This window comes from Ylistrum balloti, unplaced genomic scaffold (assembly GCF_031769215.1).
Source record: "Ylistrum balloti isolate Yb309-2 unplaced genomic scaffold, AGI_CSIRO_Ybal_v1 Utg371092, whole genome shotgun sequence".
NCBI lineage: Eukaryota > Metazoa > Mollusca > Bivalvia > Pectinida > Pectinidae > Ylistrum > Ylistrum balloti.
In genome coordinates this window covers 82,597-102,263 of record NW_026782602.1, presented here as the reverse complement: position 1 = coordinate 102,263, position 19,667 = coordinate 82,597, and the positions used below count along the sequence as shown (strand labels likewise).

Below are 19,667 nucleotides of genomic sequence, written 5' to 3'. Positions count from 1 at the left end.
CGAAATAAGCCTGTTCGCAAATATTTTGGCAGCTCTCCAAAATGTATAATGTATTTATTAGTACACGTCACGTATATTCATTTATTTTTACAAATGATTATAATATACCACTCTGACAATTAAAGAGTTATACAGTGTAAAACAGGTTTACATCGGTTTATGGCAGATCAGTCAAACAACGTAACAGATATTGAAGTTCCATTTCGGAAGGGTTGGAAATTGAGCTTGCGTCATCAATGCTTTTCTGTGGATACTCATAAACCAATGAATATTTATGGTTCTGTTCTGCATACTATGAGGCACAATTTGATTAGAGATCCATATCGCTCAGTGTCGGATCTCTATGGGAGACAAGATAAAAGACTTCCAGATATTTCAATCTGTATAGTTGTTTTCCAATAAATAAAACAGTTAAAGAATATTCGAATTTATCTATTATCATATCATTTTCTATTACCAGATGGCTTTTCCGACAAGTCTTCGAGCCGAGTGTCTGTTGATGCTGATCAACACTACTTTACAAACGGAAAGATTTTTTCGGTAATAATTCAAATGATTTTTTTCTATTATTCAATCTAGTTTTAAAGCCATTTCATTATGAAGTTCCGGTATATTTGATGTATTTGGAAGTACTGTTCAATATTTATGGCTAAGTGGTCACGGAGAAGTATACCCCTGAGACCAAAGACCCATGAGAGGGTCTTACTTTCAATAATCACTGTACTCTCTGGTTGGATGAGTGACAAATATAGATTATGTAGGATAGCCGCGGGGTTATTTTAATTCCTAGTAAATAATATATGTGTAGACTTCCGCTTTGGTTTCAAATTCCATCTGCAATTTCATAAGATAAAAGAAGAATGGAAATACGGATTTACATTAAATCCCTATCCCAACAGGTACGATGGGATTTATATCAACTGTTTTGATGAAATAATCAGACCCACACGCAAACCCTTGTACAGTCTTGCCCTTAGATAATTTATTTATATCCAATTTGAACGCGACCATTCTCTTGCAGAGCATCGGAGTCAGCGTTTGTTCCAGTAAGCGAAAGGACTAGGAAAGGAGCGCACTATTCACAGTCACGTAACATTTTACTGGTGTCACGATGTGTTTATGAACTTATGACGAGTAAAGTTGACATGTAATTCGCATTTGCTGGAAATTTCTGCAAAATGGGATAACGTTAGCTGTTGAAACAGCTATTAACTTCCACGCAGGAAACACGTGAATGCATTCGTGATAACGGATCCTCAGTTCGGATGTGTGAAAGTGCAAGAAATATCATCAGGAGATGGTATCATTATTTTTTTGTCGAATTGGTACCGATTCTATTGAAAGTATTTGCGACATATCTGAAAAAAGTTATATTGAAGTCCGGAAGTTGACTTGGCATATCTAACATTTAAACCTAAAGGCGTATTTAAAGTCCGGAAGTACATAATTGATTTTACCATTAAAACTAAGTCTGTGTCATTTGAACGGTTGATATATAATTCAACATGGAATCGTTCATGAGGCCACGGATACCGTCATCTCTAAACAGAACAGCGACAGACAAATCTCTTTATCGCAACGGAAGTCAAAGAAGTGTTCTCAAATCCACCATTACTCCCTTATTTGGGCATAAACTGTACCTATTTGGTTCCACTCAACGTTTGACATTGAAAACCATGGTGACGAAAGAGATTGCAAAAATATCGGGCGGTAGTTCGTCAGACGACAGTGCTCATCGTCCCTCTCATTTACCTCCCCTTCTTCTCCCCCCAGTCTATTGCTTGAAAACTCTTCCCTATCCACAAAAGCGGCGAGAACACGTATTCCCCACAAACAAAAGCGTCCAAATTACGGACGCCGAATGGCGGGAGCTGAAACTGTGTCGATATTTACGTCCTGGACTTGCGAAATTTTCCGTAGAAGTTGTATAAGCCAAGCCTTATATGGATATGAATTTCATCATGGATCATAACAAGGGTATGCTGAGGTAACTTCCGAAACTGATTATTCGTGTATATATCATAAGTTCTGATTAAATTGTCTATCATTTTCATTTATTGCATTCTGACATTAGACATTCGGTTGGATCTTGCTGTATTGTTTTGGTATTTTCCCCCAGTACGTCATTTGGATGATTTATTATCCGGATAAATGAAACTTGATTCCAGATAAATGAAATTTCATATTCTCAATTTTAGCATACGTTCACGAAGTTTATAACAATCGAAAACAAAAAGGTATGACAATGAAATGTTTATCTCAAAGTAAATAGTTGAAGCAAAATTTATCATGTACTTATCTATCAGTGTTGATCTAGTAAAATACAAACTATGTTAATTTTCATTGAAATATTTTAAAGGTGCATCATCAAAAGACGTGTTATTTATTTTGCTCTGCATTTGATTGAACAGTAGTTTTAAGCTTTCTTTATCTTCACAAGCCATGTGTGTGTTCAATACGATACTCGTCTATGCAAGACCGCAAGTGATCGTTACGCATGGAAGATCGAGATCTTTTCTGCTGTTTTACTAGCTGTTTACTAGCCACTACTGTGACAGTCACATCGATATGTATGATATGAATGCAGGGAGTGAAATGAATCTTTATGGGAATTAGAAGATAAAGTCGTTGAATAATAATGGGATAAGAAAAAAAAAAAAAAAAAAGAAAAGAAAAACATTGTATTTAAATGTAATTAAATATCAATCGCTTCCGTGTTATATGTATGGCTGAATGAAAATACAAGTTTTCGCAGTCACAATTCATTTTCAAAAATGTTACTGTGAATCTTATGAAACGAATAGTGTTATTTGAGTGGAAACTTCCAAATGAAATTTCTGCTAAATAATAATAAATAAGTAATACTACGTAACAAAGATATCTGTAGAATAAAGTATATGTATCAGGACATCAACCGTGATTTTCCAGAAAAGCAAATAATATCTGACAGACATCTAATTACCATTAGCTAAGGTCAATCCGGTTAAGTAAAATTCGGTTTAACGAGACTTTTGTATGAATTTTATGTCTACCACAATGGGTGTGAAGGAATAAATTAATAATTCCAATTGCTCTATAAACATACATATTATACCACACGTGGTGTAACGCTTTAGGCTGTTTTAATTGGCTGACAGGGTGATTTTTGACCGATAGGGCGCTTCACGCACTCATGGAAAATAGATGAACTATTAAAAGTTGATATGTAAGATTAAATCATTCAAAATTGCGCTAGACACAAGTCAGATGTTTCATCATAATGTATCTGCCTCTGTTGATTTATTACTGACATCTACTGTGAACAATTATGTATTGACCAGTGGCCAGAGGTATTCTGTCGTCCTAAATCCTAAATTACCTGTAAGCTAATGTGTAATAGTACATAATCAGTTTATTAACATGTCTAGTATAAATACGACCACTTTTCTAGCCAGTTTGGATCGGTTCCTGGAGGTCAGACAGGAAAGAGGCTAGTCTCCACTGGCGGGACCCCCGGCTCACTCGGGCTTTTACGCGAGCAAGAACATCTCAACTCTAGTTTCAACTTATGAAATGATTACAACGTTTATCATTTTATAGAACGCGCAATAAGAATTCAAAAGTTATTATGATTTTATTTCTTTCTGGATTTGTATGTTGTTTTTGATTAAACCAGTTTATTTCTAGTTAAGATTTGTTATAAACTACAATATCTTTTCGTAAATGAATTCATTCAATATTACTTAAGGTAATATGTATACGCCCCAATCTATGAAGTAAACAAAAGACACTTGGGGAAAGAAAGAGTCTATGCAACTTTAAAATATATTTTTTTCAGTGTAGTAGAAACAGGTCACACAAACTCGTGGTTGTTTCATATGTTATTTCTTTTACTTGTGTAAATTGTTTTTTTTTTTTTTTCAAAAATTACACAAAAAGTAGTAATGATAAAACACGAGCTTTAACGATGTGTTTGTATTTTTAGAAAAATATAAGGTTCTCTCGTTGCATTTTCCTGATGAAAGTCTTTTCCTTTTATCAATCGAAGATCTCCCGGGATCCAAACAAAGGCCTAGTAGAAGTGATTTATACACCCAATTACCTGAGACAGTCTTTAATGTTTCATGAGAAAATCCTTTTGATTGTGCGTCTTAACTGCATATCAGTGTCAGTACATCCATAACATACACTGAAATGTCGACCTACAGGATTCGGTACCACAATAACGTGACTGTGGCTGCTTGAGAATCTATTTGAAAATCTCAACTATTTGAACTCGGCTTGAATTTTTTATGACATCGATTTATTAACGCTTAAGTCGGGCAGAGATAAACAGGCACGTGTGTGAAACCAAAACCGCTCGTGGCCGGATGTACACCTTTATAGAAAATCGTTTTTTCAAAGAACAAGACTAACAGCATTTTTTTTTCAAAAGGTAGTAACATATTAACCTTTCACATACATGCAGATGATTTTCAATGTGAATAATTTCAAGTAGGGGAATGCCGAAATTCATAACATTATAGACCTACTTGATAAACTAAGATTTATTTTGATTCTCTTTAAGGAACTCATTCCTTTCAGATTTATGAGTTTGTGAATTATTCAAATATTTAAGCCAATGGTAATCACCAGCAAGCAGTTTTATCAAAATACTCCCGCAATAAATGTAACTGAACTCATTGAAAATCATTGACATAAAAAAGTTAATGATTTGTACAAGCAAAATATTCCTTGCATTTTTTATCAGTTGCCGCAATAAAAATTTTTTTTTTGATGAAGTGTGCCATCATTATTCCATCTCACTGCAAAATTGTCTGTACTTGTTCATTTAACAAGAAAATGGTATTTAATTATAACATATTTATTATATATTAACAGTTATTTATTTTGTCAGAATAATCTTATTACAGCAAGTATTACTCTGGGATATTATATTTGAAATATAAGCAAACAATTAAATCATTTACACACACCTGACAAAATAAAAATAGAATCGTTACGAAAAGATTTAGTTTTGCAGAAGTTTTCGTTGCCAGACACGCGATGTATGTGGCGCAACTCTGACGTTGCCTGACAATGTAAGTTAAAAAGCGAAGTTTCTATTTCCAAATGTTCCCATATGATTTCGATTGCCTCCTGTCACCCACGTATCTAAGGAAGTAGCAGACGTTTCAGTTCACGCCTCGCTTTGAAATGAATGCGGGCAACTTGGAGGCAAATTTATTACCAATTTTCTTAAGAATAGGACAATTACAGTCATAGTAAATCATAAATACTCCAATGAACATATACTAGATAACGGAGTACTCTAAGGTAATATGCCCAACCCTATTCAATATTTATATAAATAAACTTGATAAAAAACTAACAGAAGTTAGACATAAATATAACATAGGAACAGTAGGACAGTTTGCAGATGACATCAGTGTTTGGCTCACAGAAAACAACATTGAAAAAAACACGAAACATTGTACAAAGAACACTAAACACAATACTAGAATGGGCGGATATCTGGGATTTCAAAGAAAAAACAGTTGCCATAATACTTTTGGATTTACAAAAGGCCTTTGACACTGTGGACCACCAGATACTATGTGAGAAACTAAAGTCCATGGGGGTCGAGTGTACATCGTGGTTTTCTTCATATCTATCATCTAGAGACCAAGTTGTCTCAATAAAAAATGCGATGTCTTCATCTCAAAAAGTAACATGTGGGGTACCCCAGGGGAGCATTCTTGGCCCCCTTCTGTTTCTTTGTTATGTAAATGACATGGAGCTTTCAATTAGTAAAGATTCTAAATTACTTTTATACGCAGATGATAGCGCGATTCTATTTTCAAGCAAAAATCCTAATGAAATCAAGGCAAAACTATCGGAGAAGTTATCTAATTGTCACACTTGGCTAGTAAATAATAAATTGTCTTTGCACCTTGGAAAAACAGAAGTCATTCTTTTTGGTACAAAGCAAAAACTAAGCAAAATAGACTCTTTTGAAGTAACTATTAATGACCAACCTATTCAAACATCAGATCGAGTGCGCTATCTCGGTATCGATATAGATAAGTGCTTAACAGGTGAACATATTGTTGATAACATAATAAAGAAAGTTAATTCTAGACTCCACTTCCTTTATAGGCAATGTAAAGATCTCCCATTGGGTATTAGGAAAACACTTTGTAATTCTCTTGTTCTGTGTCACTTTGATTATTGTTGTACAGCCTGGTACCACGGTCTGAGCCAAAAAATGAAACAACAGCTACAAGTTGCACAAAATAGGTGTGTGCGTTTTATTTGTAACCTTAGTCCTAGAGATAGTATAAATAAAAACGTGTTATCACAGTTAAATATCTTAAACGTGGAAAATAGAGCAAAACAATTATGTCTCAATTATATGTACAATGTATTCCATGGAACATGTCCTAGTTACTGTTTGTCCAGATTTACAAAAGTTTGTGACCAACACTATTACAGTACAAGGAATTCTAGTCTGAATTTTGTTGTGCCTTCTTGTAAAGGTCAAATTTCAAAAACGTTTTATTTTAACGGAGTAAAGGCCTGGAACTCTCTTCCCGTGGAAATACGTTTGTCTAGCGGGAAACAAAGTTTTAAAAAAGCTGTTCGAGATTTTTTACAAAATACCTCATAATTGGATACATTTTCTGTGATACAATGATATTCCTGCCAAACTTTTAGTTTAAATAGTTTTAGGTTCTTTACAAAATATATGTTTTATATCAATAATATTTGTGCATTTTGTATTATGTAAGGTCACTGTATTTTATGTTGTATTGTAACGTTTTTTATGGAAAGGGACCACAGCGGAAATAAGTCTTCGGACTTTACTGTGTTATCCTGGTTCAACAAAATTGTTACTTTACATGTTTGTATGTATTTTAATATTGTGTTTTACCAAATAAAATCAAATCAAATCAAATCAAGCCATGTTATTTTCGAGACGCACCTAATTACCAAAACCATTTAGGGGAAACCGAAATCAAATTTGTTAAAGAAACTAAGTATTCAGGAATGATTTTTGACCACAAATTTACATGGATTCCTCATATTAGATATATCAAAAATAGATCTTCTAAAATGCTAACACCCTATCTTATATCTCGGGGGGAAACTGGGCAACCAAGATACCTAAGTAAACTCTATAGAGTATTGATCACATCAAAATAAGTTTGAAAATATTTCAGAAAACGGACAAAAAATGAAAATCCAGTAGCAGTAATACTCACAGACAGTCTCTCATCATCACACTCGATAGAGACAGGAAATAGCCCTAGGCCCACAGAAATACACTCAATCATGAACACACTAGGCATTCTACACAAATAAAACATACCAGTAGACTTAGAATATATACCAGCACATGTAGACATACCAGGGAATGATATGGCAGATAAATTAGAAAAGATTGTTTAAGGTAATGACATTATATTTTGTAAAACAGATCATTCAAAAGTTGACTCAATGATCAATAAATCAATAGATCTATCTTGGACAAATTTTTTAATGAATATCAGCAATAACAAAAAACTCAGAAAAGTAACATAAAAAACCAAACTTTTCGGACAAACACAAAAAGAAGACAGGATTATAACAAGGCTCAGATTGGGCCTTACGAAATTAAATGAAAACATCAACTGAATGCGAAAAGACGTCTCTCCAAATGTCGTCACCGTAACAATTTAAAAAAAAACATAGACCATAACATACAACAGCACGACAGACATTTTTACAAGGGTTGGGAAATTATGTATATCCTCAAACAACATACATACACTACTATAAACTAGCCAAGTAGAGCATGAAATCCACAAATTGATACTGAAATACCTTACACATACTACGGAGACCACATATAAAACAAACATTACAAGGGAGGTAACTCCTGTTAATAACTACACGGCCAAACGTCCAGTATAGGTTACACATAAACGTGAACCTCAGGATACAACGATCATGGGCTGGTGATCAGTCGGATTCATGTTTTGTACACTGGCTTGTAGCTTATGGAACCCGGTTAGGTAGGGCAATGAGGACAAACAGCTTTCGATCAATCTTTATACAGAGCAGTTTATACTAAATACAAAACAATAATAACAACAACCGTGCACCAGTAAACACGACTCCGAAACAACAACAAGGATCACCAAAGTTCACAACAACAATACCATTCCATAAAGCAAAAAGGAAAAAAAAACATACAACATCAAAAACCAAATAAACTCTATTTAAACACAAACTACCTAAAAATCAGAAACAACATAGCAACAGGTCCGCTCTATCCAAACACGTTAACCACAGGTAAATATTTTAGTAAACAACAAACAAAACAAAACAAAAATAAATAAACAACCAGAAACTACTATACACCGTTTCCTTGTATATTTCTTTTATCTAGTCTTTTATTCTTCTATCTTCTCTTAAAAATACCCATAAAAACATAGTACTAACATGATTTTCCTGCTAAGCTCATAACACCACTCGAGCGGTGGTCCCAAACCACGGATGCCTAAATATGGAATTATCAAATGGGAGAGGCAAATGGCCAATCGCTAAAATGGTATCATCACTCAATTGTCACATACACACACACATATGCAAACAAACACACACACATATATTTTAACACACAAACATCAACACACACACTCACAAAAACAAACACACCATACAATAAAACATACATATTCACATACACATACACACATACAAGCAAACATACACACATACACACAAACACACACACACAATAAAACACGCATTCACATATACAAACACCATTCACACACTCACACTAATACGGGCTTCGTTTCCGATAGTACTTGTTACCTTATATGAAAATTCATGGTATTTCCATTCAAAACAACTGTTTAAAGTGATCGTAGATTAGGGTTAATTTGTGCCATCGCAAAGGCATTAAGAAGACTTCCACACTCAACAGACATTTACTCTCTCTCTCTCTCTCTCTCTCTCTCTCTCTCACACAAACACAAGCAAACATACACACACAGACACACACTAATTAACACACACACAGACAGACAAACACACACATACGCACAAAACAGACACACACACAAACAAACAAACACACACACATATACATTTACACACATACATTAACAAACACTGACTCACAAAAACAGACACACACACATACAGATATATCTATGTACTGACACACACATACACACAAACACAAACACACACATACAGACACACACACATACAGGCAGACAGACAGACAAAAACACACACAGACAGTCACATTCACACACATATGCAAACAAACACACACACACATATTTTAACACACAAACATCAACACACACACTCACAAAAACAAACACAGACAGACAGACAGACAAACAAAAACACAGACTGACAGACATACACACATACGCACACACACAGATACACAAAAAAAACAAACAAACAAACAAACACACACACACACACAAACACACACACACACACACACACACACACACACACACACACACACAATAAAACACGCATTCACATACACATATACAAACACCATTTACACACTTACACTAATACGGGCTTCGTTTCCGATAGTACTTGTTACCTTATATGAAAATTCATGGTATTTCCATTCAAAACAACTGTCTAAAGTGATCGTAGATTAGGGTTAGTTTGTGCCATCGCAAAGGCATTAAGAATACTTCCACACTCAACAGGCATTTACTCTCTCTCTCTCTCACACACACAAACACAAGCAAACATACACACACATACACACACTAATTAACACACACAGACAGGCAAACACACACTCAGACAGACGGACACACATACAGGCAAACAGACAGACAAACACACATACGCACAAACACATACACACACACAAACAAACACACACATATACATTAACACACAAACACTAACACACACAAACTCACAAAAACAGACACACACACATACAGATATATATATATGTACAGACACACACATACACACAAACACACACAGACAGACAGACACATACACACACACAAACACACTCACGCACATATACAAACAAACACAAAACTATACATTAACACACAAACATTAACACACACACACATACACACAGAGACAGACACACACACACCCACACCCACACACACACACCCTTACACGTATTCGATACAAAGTCAGGACCTGGCTCCCAAAGGTAAACCAAGGGCACTCACATATAATGGTATTATCACAGTAATTAATGACTGCAAACAACGGGCTTGGAAGGTATACTCACCACGTAATTTTCATTTAACCTAAGTAATTTAAATGCTTCGTTATTATCATTTGAAAATGAATGAAAAGAGAGGACATTTGCGACAAAGGGAGGACAAATGTGTCTTAGATACAAAACGAGGACGCGTGTGTGTACATACGGAGGACGCGTGTGTGTACATACAGAGGACGTGTGTTTACATACAGAGGACGTGTGTTACCTCCAAAGAGAGGACGTGTGTGTACATACAGAGGACGCGTGTTACCTACAAAGAGACGACGTGTGTGCACATACAGAGGACGTGTGTGCACATACAGAGGACGTGTGTGAACATACAGAGGACGTCAGATACCTCCAAAGAGAGGACGTGTGTGAACATACAGAGGACGTGTGTGTACATACAGAGGACGTGTGTGAACATACAGAGGACGTCAGACACCTCCAAAGAGAGGACGTGTGTTGCCTACAAAGAGACCACGTGTGTGAACATACAGAGGACGTGTGTGTACATACAGAGGACGTGTGTGTACATACAGAGGACGTGTGTGAACATACAGAGGACGTCAGACACCTCCAAAGAGAGGACGTGTGTAACCTCCAAAAAGAGGACGTGACTGTACATACATGTTCTATACATATATATGTATTACTTGGCTAATACGTTCATATTGACTATCCATAGAAAAAGATACATCGGTTAATATCCGTTTTCTATGCAGTCAATCGCCTTTGTTAATGTTTTCTTCTAGCAAATAGAACAGCATTTTGACCAAGTAAAAAGTTCATAATTCTTTTACTATATAGAAGAGGTCCATGGGCCTTAATGGTCACCCGAGTTCTGATGTATTTATACATATAACTGATATTTTGTTTTCATAATAAGAGAGATATCAAACAGGCTTCTAACCAGAGACCTAGTTATATAACCATGGTGATATAGGTCTCTGCTCTAACCCAGCGACCGGGGGCGGATTTTTTCTTACCTTTGCCCAGTGACTTTGACCTTTTGTCATTTTACTTATCGTTTGATTCCAGTCAATTTTGCTTCATCATGTGAAAACAAAACATTTATCAGTGACTAGATACCACATTTGACCTTGACCTTTCCCCCAGTGACATTGACCTTTGGTAAATTGGCTCCACGTTTAGTTCTCACCAACTTTGCTCCATGTTATAATCAAATGTTTATCAGTGAAAAGATATCAAATAGTAAATTCAATCTTTCATTCGGTTTGATCCTTTGTCCCTGTTATCAGCCCCTTGGGGCAATATTGTATTAAGTAACACAAAAGGCGAGATAAATCATTGAGGTTTATTTTTTATTATTATTTCTTTCAAATCGAACACAAGCACCACAAACAGATGCAATATACAATGTAACTTGTCTAAACCGGATGTCACCAGGACCAAACTTTTTGGCCGGTTTACCCAGGTGTCCGGTTTGTAGAGGTCAACATTGCTTACATTTTCCAGTGCTGGGACCAAACATTTTGGCCGGAATACTGAGAGATCCGGATTACACAGGGGCCGGTTTAGACAAGTTACACTGTATTACCATCTGACAAAGATAAGAACAAAACATGTCAAAAATTGGGGGCAAAATGAAATTATTTCCGTAAATTGAATCCGTCTCATTATTAGAACAACAAAAACAAAAGTCATTATGATCCAACATAATTTCTATTCTAATGTGGATTCCAAAAGCATTTTTTAAACTGTCATTGAATAACAACTTTATATCTCAGCATCAAAAGGTGAAACAATATTTACGTCTGACATTTCATTGAATAACCACTTTATATCTCAGCAACAAAAGGTGAAACACTACGTCTGACATTTCATTTGCCATGACAATGCATGTCTTGTGTTTAGACCCTTGTGCAATACAAAGTAATCAAATTTTACCTCAGTTTGAATTTATTTGGCAATGTAAAGTAACGCCAAAGTCATTTTTTTTTTCAATCAAACTATCAATGATTACTTGTTTACTCAATAGCTTAAAAAAATACATGAGGAATAAAACATGCAAATGAAATGTTCAATATAAGTGAACTTTATTCCTGCATTAAGCATCAATGAACAGAATTTAACACATTGTGTGACCTTCTGCCACTTTTAAAATAAAAAAAAGTGACGTATCTGATACAGTAATGTTATAGAGAACAAGAATAATCATTACCAGTAAGTTTGATCACAGTCAAACTTGTACACTGCAATATGTAAAGGATGACAAAGCATGAAATATACAGTTTTCTTCTCAAATTTCATTCCATTGCAAATATTTTTAATGCAACTAGTGTAGAAGGTAAATATCAACAAAATGGTATTTCATCTTAACACTAAATAATGCATCTTCTAAATTTCATTTATAAATCCCCTTGACCGAATCGAGTCTGCCAAAACAACAATTATCCTTTATCAATCCATCATGCAATCTCTACCTTACAATTATTATCATGATAAAACTTCAATAAAAAGAATATTCAAAAATTCTTACAAAATCTCATTTTAATTGCAATGAATCTCATTTATATTGTCCAACATGTAACTTGAAATTGCTTTTCTTTTTATGTCTATATTGCCTACTTAGACATCATTTAATGACATTTCTTTAAACTTTGAATGCAATTGTAGACAAAGTTTTTGATGTTTTTCCAATTTCTTCTACTCAGACATTGATATTTGCGTAAACAGTTGTCACAGTCCAGTTTTCCTGGAGTTTTCCTGATATGAAGAAAATGCTCCATTTCTGATTTAACAGCACTTCTCTCTTCTTCTGTCCATGGTATTCTCTTTACAGTTCTCCTACTTCCTATTAAAGAAACAAGATAAACTATACAGGATTATTTTGTGAACTGCTCTTAAAACCCTTTTCAGTATAAATTACAAACTTTTTTTTGTTACTTCTATCTTTAAATCCAATTACATGTATGTACCACAGACATTTATGGTCCAGATATAATATGATATACAGATACACAAGTTATATTTTACTGTGACAATCATTTATTCTATAAACTATAAACTTTATTTATTTTACAACAATTATGAAACAAGTTATACAACTTATATTAATCACTCTTGTTGACCCAGATGTTAGCGCGCGAGGGGTCTTTGTGTGGAAGGAAACCAGAGAACCCGGAGGAAACCCACGTGGTCGGGCAGGTGACCCCATACCTTTTCACGTCCGATCGGGGAATCGAACCCCGGCCGCCTTGGTGAAAGGCAAGTGCGCTATCCACTGCACCACCCGACCACCCTATTTTATTCTATATGATGTATAAACATAAAAAAATACCTGGTTTCTGTGTCATGCAAGTGGCTTCTGTACTGTGGAGAGATTTTCTGGTATTTCTCTTTCCTGCTTTCTCATTATCTTGATCTGCATCATCTGCGGGGAAAAAATGATGGGACTTTTACATCTTTACTGATGTTTGAAGGCTTTCCTACAATACATTTACTAAAAGCTCATTCACAGGTATATTCTGCCAAAGTCACAAGATGAAGACAGGTTCTGCCAACTGGCCAAGACATAAAAGATCTACAACATGGCATTTACAGTGGACCCTCGAAAATCCAGACGCTTTCATTTCCAGCCTAAATCGTCCGGATTACGAGTTTTCTGGACTGCTGAATTTATGTACAAATAACATTAAAGAAATCTGTTCCCAAACATTTTGTCTGGATTGTGAGTTTTCCGGATTTTAGGCGTTTGGATTATCGTGGGTCCACTGTATTTCAATTCATGCATGTTATTTACCTTGATCTCTGACTTCTGTAGACTGTGTAGTTTCATCCTCAGATTCGGATTCATCAGACACTGTAACAAGGACAAATTAAATGATTTAATTGTACAAGAGTTATTCAAAATAACTATTTAACATAAGAATGAAATACCAACTGTTTCTGTAATGAAATCAAACTATTGAAACAATATTAGATATCCTGACTAACTACATTGGTCATGGCAGATGCCAAAAGATATTATCAATGTGACCTTTCATGAAAGCAGTTTGAACTTTTTGAGTACAGAACATGATATATAAAAATTCTAAAAGCATCATTACCACCGTAATAAACCTATTAAAGAACTCAATGATACACTATAATTATATGTCTTATTTATTTTTACCTTCTTGGTCAATGCTAATATCATCTAAAGACTTTCCAGAAAACTTTCCCAATGTTCCTTTGTTTGCTGCCATAAGTAATTTTCCCACTTTAGCAATTTGAATAGTATCCTCAGGGAGACGATAGAAATTTCTATGGACCTTCACATCGTGTCCAAGGAACTGAGCTAAAATGTCTAGTTCATTGTCCCTCAAGTTAACAACTTGCGAAAGTGTTGCAACATGTTTTCTTAAATTTGTAGACCTCATATTTTCTGGATTTTCTAACTTTGCTTCCGATGCTGTACTTCTCATGCAGTCAGCTCCGCGTACATAGCCTATTGCGTTGTTAGCGAACGCATATGGGTTTCCCTTTTCTATTCCAGCTGCTGATCGGTATTGTATGAGAAGATCCAGTGCTTCCTCTGTTTTTTTGGGGAACAAAATTGGCACCTTTCTTCCCCGCTTTCCACGAGTTTCCACTCTTGACAAATTCTCCACAAGATGTTTTTCCAAATTGTTAAGGGTTTCCTTCACGTCTGGCATGAGGTCAGTTTTGCTTTTGAGACTGAAAACATCCAAGGACAACCTCTCCACTTCACCACTCCTTCTTCTGTTGAACAGTATGATGCTAACTAAAATAGCTTCACACAATGGCCTCCAACCTTGGGCGTTTTTTGATTCCAGAAGTTTTATGTTGGCATCAATTTGCTGGTCCAAGTACTTTTGGAACTTCACTACATCATTTGTGAGTGGAAGCAATGAAGGCTTGTTCCACTTCTTTGTTTCTAGACTTTTTAATGCTGTGGAAGAAACTTCAGTATTCCAATCCATAGAATACAGTCTCTGAAACCTTTCCACATTATCCTGTACCTTAGAATCACCCTCTACCAGAGCTTTTGATAATCTGATATTGGCACATTTGCTCAATGAAAATCCAATTTTCAAAGCTAAAGATGGGATATCCGCTTTTGTGCCACATTTAACTCCACATAATGATCTCACAGCTTTGACACAGGTCTCAAACTTGTTTGCTTGGATGCAATCTGATAATGTAACTATATCTTCATCTTCCTCTCGTGCCTTCAGTAGAAAACGAGACAGTTCCCTCATTTTTGTTCGGATGTATTGATGCATGTGGGGCAAAGCTTTATGTTTTTTGTAAAGCTTTTCCCCAAATAGAATGATTAACTCGTCATTTCTTGCACACAGTGAAATGTTATCCACACTCATGTCGGCAACGACATCCTTCTGAAAATCTGAACCAGCCTTTTCTGAAGCAGTTGATGGCAGAAGAAAAGCACTATTACTTTGGTGTCTTGTCCCTTTAACAAGTTTTTCCTCACGGAAGGTACACTTGCTGACATGCCGATATAGATCATGCTTTAGGTAAAATCCAAGGCAATGTCTACATGGCAAATAATCATCACTGCTTCTTGACTTACTTAAACTTTTCTTTGGTACAACCTCTCCTTGTCCAGATTTCAGAACTTCTATGTTATGGTTATAGTTACCGGCTTTTCTCAGCTTGTCAATCAGAGTAGCTCTTGCACTTTTTTGTTCTTTACTACGCCTGTCTAGTGAACGCAATTTTATTACATCAATTTCATCTTTATGCTTAGTTTCCAAATGTCGAGGAAGTTTTGCAAAAGGCTTGTTACAATATAGGCAGTAGTGTTTTTTATCCCAAATTTTTTTCCCGTTTTCATTCTGAGAAAACAGTTTAACTGTAACTCCATCTTTTTGGATATTTTCTTCAGTCTGATTCAAAGCCTTGGGATCCAAGATTGGGATTTCACTTGAGTCATCTGATCTGGCTGAGTTGTCAATAACTCTGTAAAAATTAACTAAAAGCTAGAAATATGTCTGGACGACATCATTAGTAACTGATGGGAATGCAAGAGATATATCTGGTTGTACTGTCATAGGTTAGAATTTTTTCATTTCAATTTCAGATACTCTGTAAGACAACCTCTACCTCTCTAGATCATTTACCAAATGATATGAAATATTGCATAAAACAATTGATTTTTACCTATAGCTAACTACATATTAAAGTATGGCATGGATTGATTGATTTCCGGTGTTAATCAACAGTTCATAGAAGTATTGTAAATAAATTGTTTCCCCTTTCTAAAATTCAAATAAAGAACTTTTAAAGTACTTTACAAGTGTAGTTAAATGAAAATACTGCCAGACTAGATCCAACCAGGATATATTTTTCTTCCAATGAATATATAATACTAGAAAACATTTTGTATTAAAAACTGGCAAGTGATACAAGCATTTTTTTTTTGAAAACGGTCCATGTTATAGATGGAAAAAGACCGTTTATGTTATAACTAGAACTGTCATCATGAAGATAGCTAAAACCCCTGCAGATGCAAAGAATTTATACATGCATTGTTTTAGCCATGGAGTCTGACAAGTGATTCCAGTATATATGCCCCATACACTGTTTCAGGTGTTAAAATCAGAAAAAGAACTGCATTGCCATGTTCCTCACAGACAATACCTTTGACTCAATTTTCACAAAAATTCCAACAATATCTAAATTTGACAAATCAGAAGCCTCCCTCGAAGGCCATATTTTCACATTAGAAAATGGACTTCATCTTTTTGTTCCTGATGAAAGACAATACCTATATACCAATTTCCGTGAAAATCTGATACTATTTCATTTTCGTCCAAACAAAAGCCTAAATCATGTTTTAATAGTAATGGTACTGGAATAAGTTGCACCATTTGACCAAGTTTCCATAAAAATGACCACAGGGTTGATGAGTTATGGCTATTTCACAAAAACCTGTGTATAGTGACCTGGTTACCATGGCAACTATAATTTCACAAAATGAACTTCAACTTGGTGTTTCTCATGTCGAACAACACCTGTATACCAATTTTTCATTATCAATCAACCATAGTCCCAATCATGTTTCCATAGAAACGGTACTGGAACACCTATGAATGATATTTATAGGCATTAATAGGTTACACGATTTGCTAAGTTTCAATTATTATGATCCTATCTTTAATCCAGAGACTGTTTGATTAAATTTTGTATGTGTCTCTGTGGAAATAATAATTGAGCAAAATGTAAAGGGGCCTAACTTTCATAAAAATGGTTGGGAAGATGAAAAATAACATCAAGAAGCGCACCTTCAACTTTAACTCTAACAGCCTATTAAGTTTAAAGGATTTTGAATGAAAATTGTAGGAAGAGTTGAGTGGGCAAGGTCTGTCTGCAGACAGATGGGGGGATGGATGGACAAGCTGTTTCCAAATTAACCCCCAAACTCCGTTGCAGAGATATAAAAATACTTTCAAAGCTTATCTTGTTTTTAATCATTTACTTGGAAAAAAGTTAGTGTAATCATGCACACCATAAAACTCACTTGGACTCAGTACTTGCTTCTGGTACTAAAATAATTAATAATAATATGTACAACATTTATATATGCGCAACAGGAATCTACACTACGGAAGTACACCGAGGACAAACAGAAAAATAATAAGTAAATAAATAAATGAAATAAAATAAATTACAGTAATAATGTAATACAAGAGGCCCAGAGGGAATGTATTGCTCACCTGGATCTTTATGACCAAGAGTTCTAGGCATAAGTTGTCTCCCCCCCCCCCACCTCCAATGTCAGCTTGACAATTTGTACATTTTTGAATCCCAAACTCTTGACAATGCTTCCTGCCAAATATGACCCACAGCATTTATTTAGTTTCAGAGAAGAAGATACTTAAAGTAATAATGCCAAAGTACCCCATTTAGGCCCGCCCCTCAGTCCCATGGGGGGGCAACCACTTCATTTGTACATTTTTGAATTCTCGACTCTGAGGATGCTTCATCCAGCGAAATATGATTGATAGTCATTATTTAGTTTCAGAGAAGAAGATGCTTAAAGCAATATGGCCAATTTACCCTTTTGGGCCCCACCCCTCAGGCCCCCGGGGGGTCAGCCACTTCATTTGTACATTTTTGAATCTCCAACTGCCAAGGATGCTTCCAGCCAAATTTGATCAAATTAAAGAAATTGTTGACGGACAGACGGACGCCACGGTACGGCTATAGCTCACCTTGGTCCTTTGGACCAGGTGAGCTAATAAATAATCTTACATTCTTCTGAAGTCTCCAGTATTCATTGGAAGTTAATTCAAAGAAAAGATTTTTCATCCTCATTCTATATATAGAAGGAGGTGTAACATATTTATACTTACAAAAGTCAGTTTCTGGTTTGCTGGTATCAGTAGCAGATGCAGGGATGTTGACCATTGACACAGAAATGTCAGATGATGGTTCATTGGAACTGTATGTAGCAGTATCATCAGTTTCCATCATAACTACTTGTACATTTGTCGTTGAAACTGGGGTATTATCAATGCCATCATCCAGGGTAGCAACTGTATCTCTGGGTAGATTTGATGGTTTGTCATGCTTGTCAACCGATGAGGGAGCCATCACATCTTCATCAGTTACATCTGGTAACATACATTCAGGACTGTGTGTAGTTACTGAAAATGTAATATATACACATCAGGTAAAGTGATAATACAGGAATGTGTTTCAATGTTTTCAATGTCCTTTTGCTACTCAGTGACATGGGCTTTCGGGTAAGGGTTAGGGTTAGGGTATTTTTACGAGTAGTGCGCACCTACCAACTCGTCAATGTTATGAGATATGTCACGTGACTAAGGGAGGCGGAGTTAGGATGAGTTTTTATTTGTAAAAATGTACACCTTCCAACTCGTTAATGTCATTTAATGACTAACGTGACTTAGGAAGGCGGAGTTATCTCTTTTTAATCTTTGTTTTAACATGTTCTCCGGCTTAGAGTGAGGGAACTAGTCGGCATACAACAATGGGAATATTGTTTCATGGCGTGCTGACGGAATGTCCTATTTTAAATTATTAATCAGGTAGGTTGACTGCAAGATAGGGTTAGGGTTAGGGTAATGATTATTAGTATTTAGCTACTCAGAAAGGTCCTTTTGTTACTCAGTGAAATGGGCTTTTGGGTTAGGGTTAGGGTTAGGGTAATGGTTATTAGTATTTTGCTACTCATAAAGGTCCTTTTGTTACTCAGTGACATGGGCTTTTGGGTTAGGATTAAGGTTAGGGTTAGAATTACGGTTAGGGTTAGGTGGTTTTTACGAGTAGTGCGCACCTACCAACTCGTCAATGTCATGAGATAGGTCACATAACTAAGGTAGGCGGAGTTAGGATGATTTTTTATTTGTAAAAATGTACACCTTCCAAGTCGTCAATATCATTTAATGGCCCTCGTGACTTAGGGAGGCGGAGTTATCTC

The 19,667-nt window shown here is 35.6% G+C and overlaps 1 protein-coding gene across 1 annotated transcript; it reads right to left on the bottom strand.

Annotated features, from left to right (window-relative positions):
- Positions 1-11,535: 11,535 nt before the first annotated feature.
- LOC132560656 (uncharacterized) lies at positions 11,536-18,817 on the bottom strand. The gene is made up of 6 exons (XM_060225321.1): positions 18,577-18,817; positions 17,742-17,766; positions 14,370-16,180; positions 13,998-14,057; positions 13,536-13,628; positions 11,536-13,049 (listed from the first exon to the last, which is right to left on the bottom strand). The coding sequence occupies exons 1-6, from the start codon at positions 18,815-18,817 to the stop codon at positions 12,835-12,837; spliced, it is 2,445 nt and encodes an 814-aa protein (XP_060081304.1). The 3' UTR covers positions 11,536-12,834.
- Between the last annotated feature and the right edge of the window lie 850 nt (positions 18,818-19,667).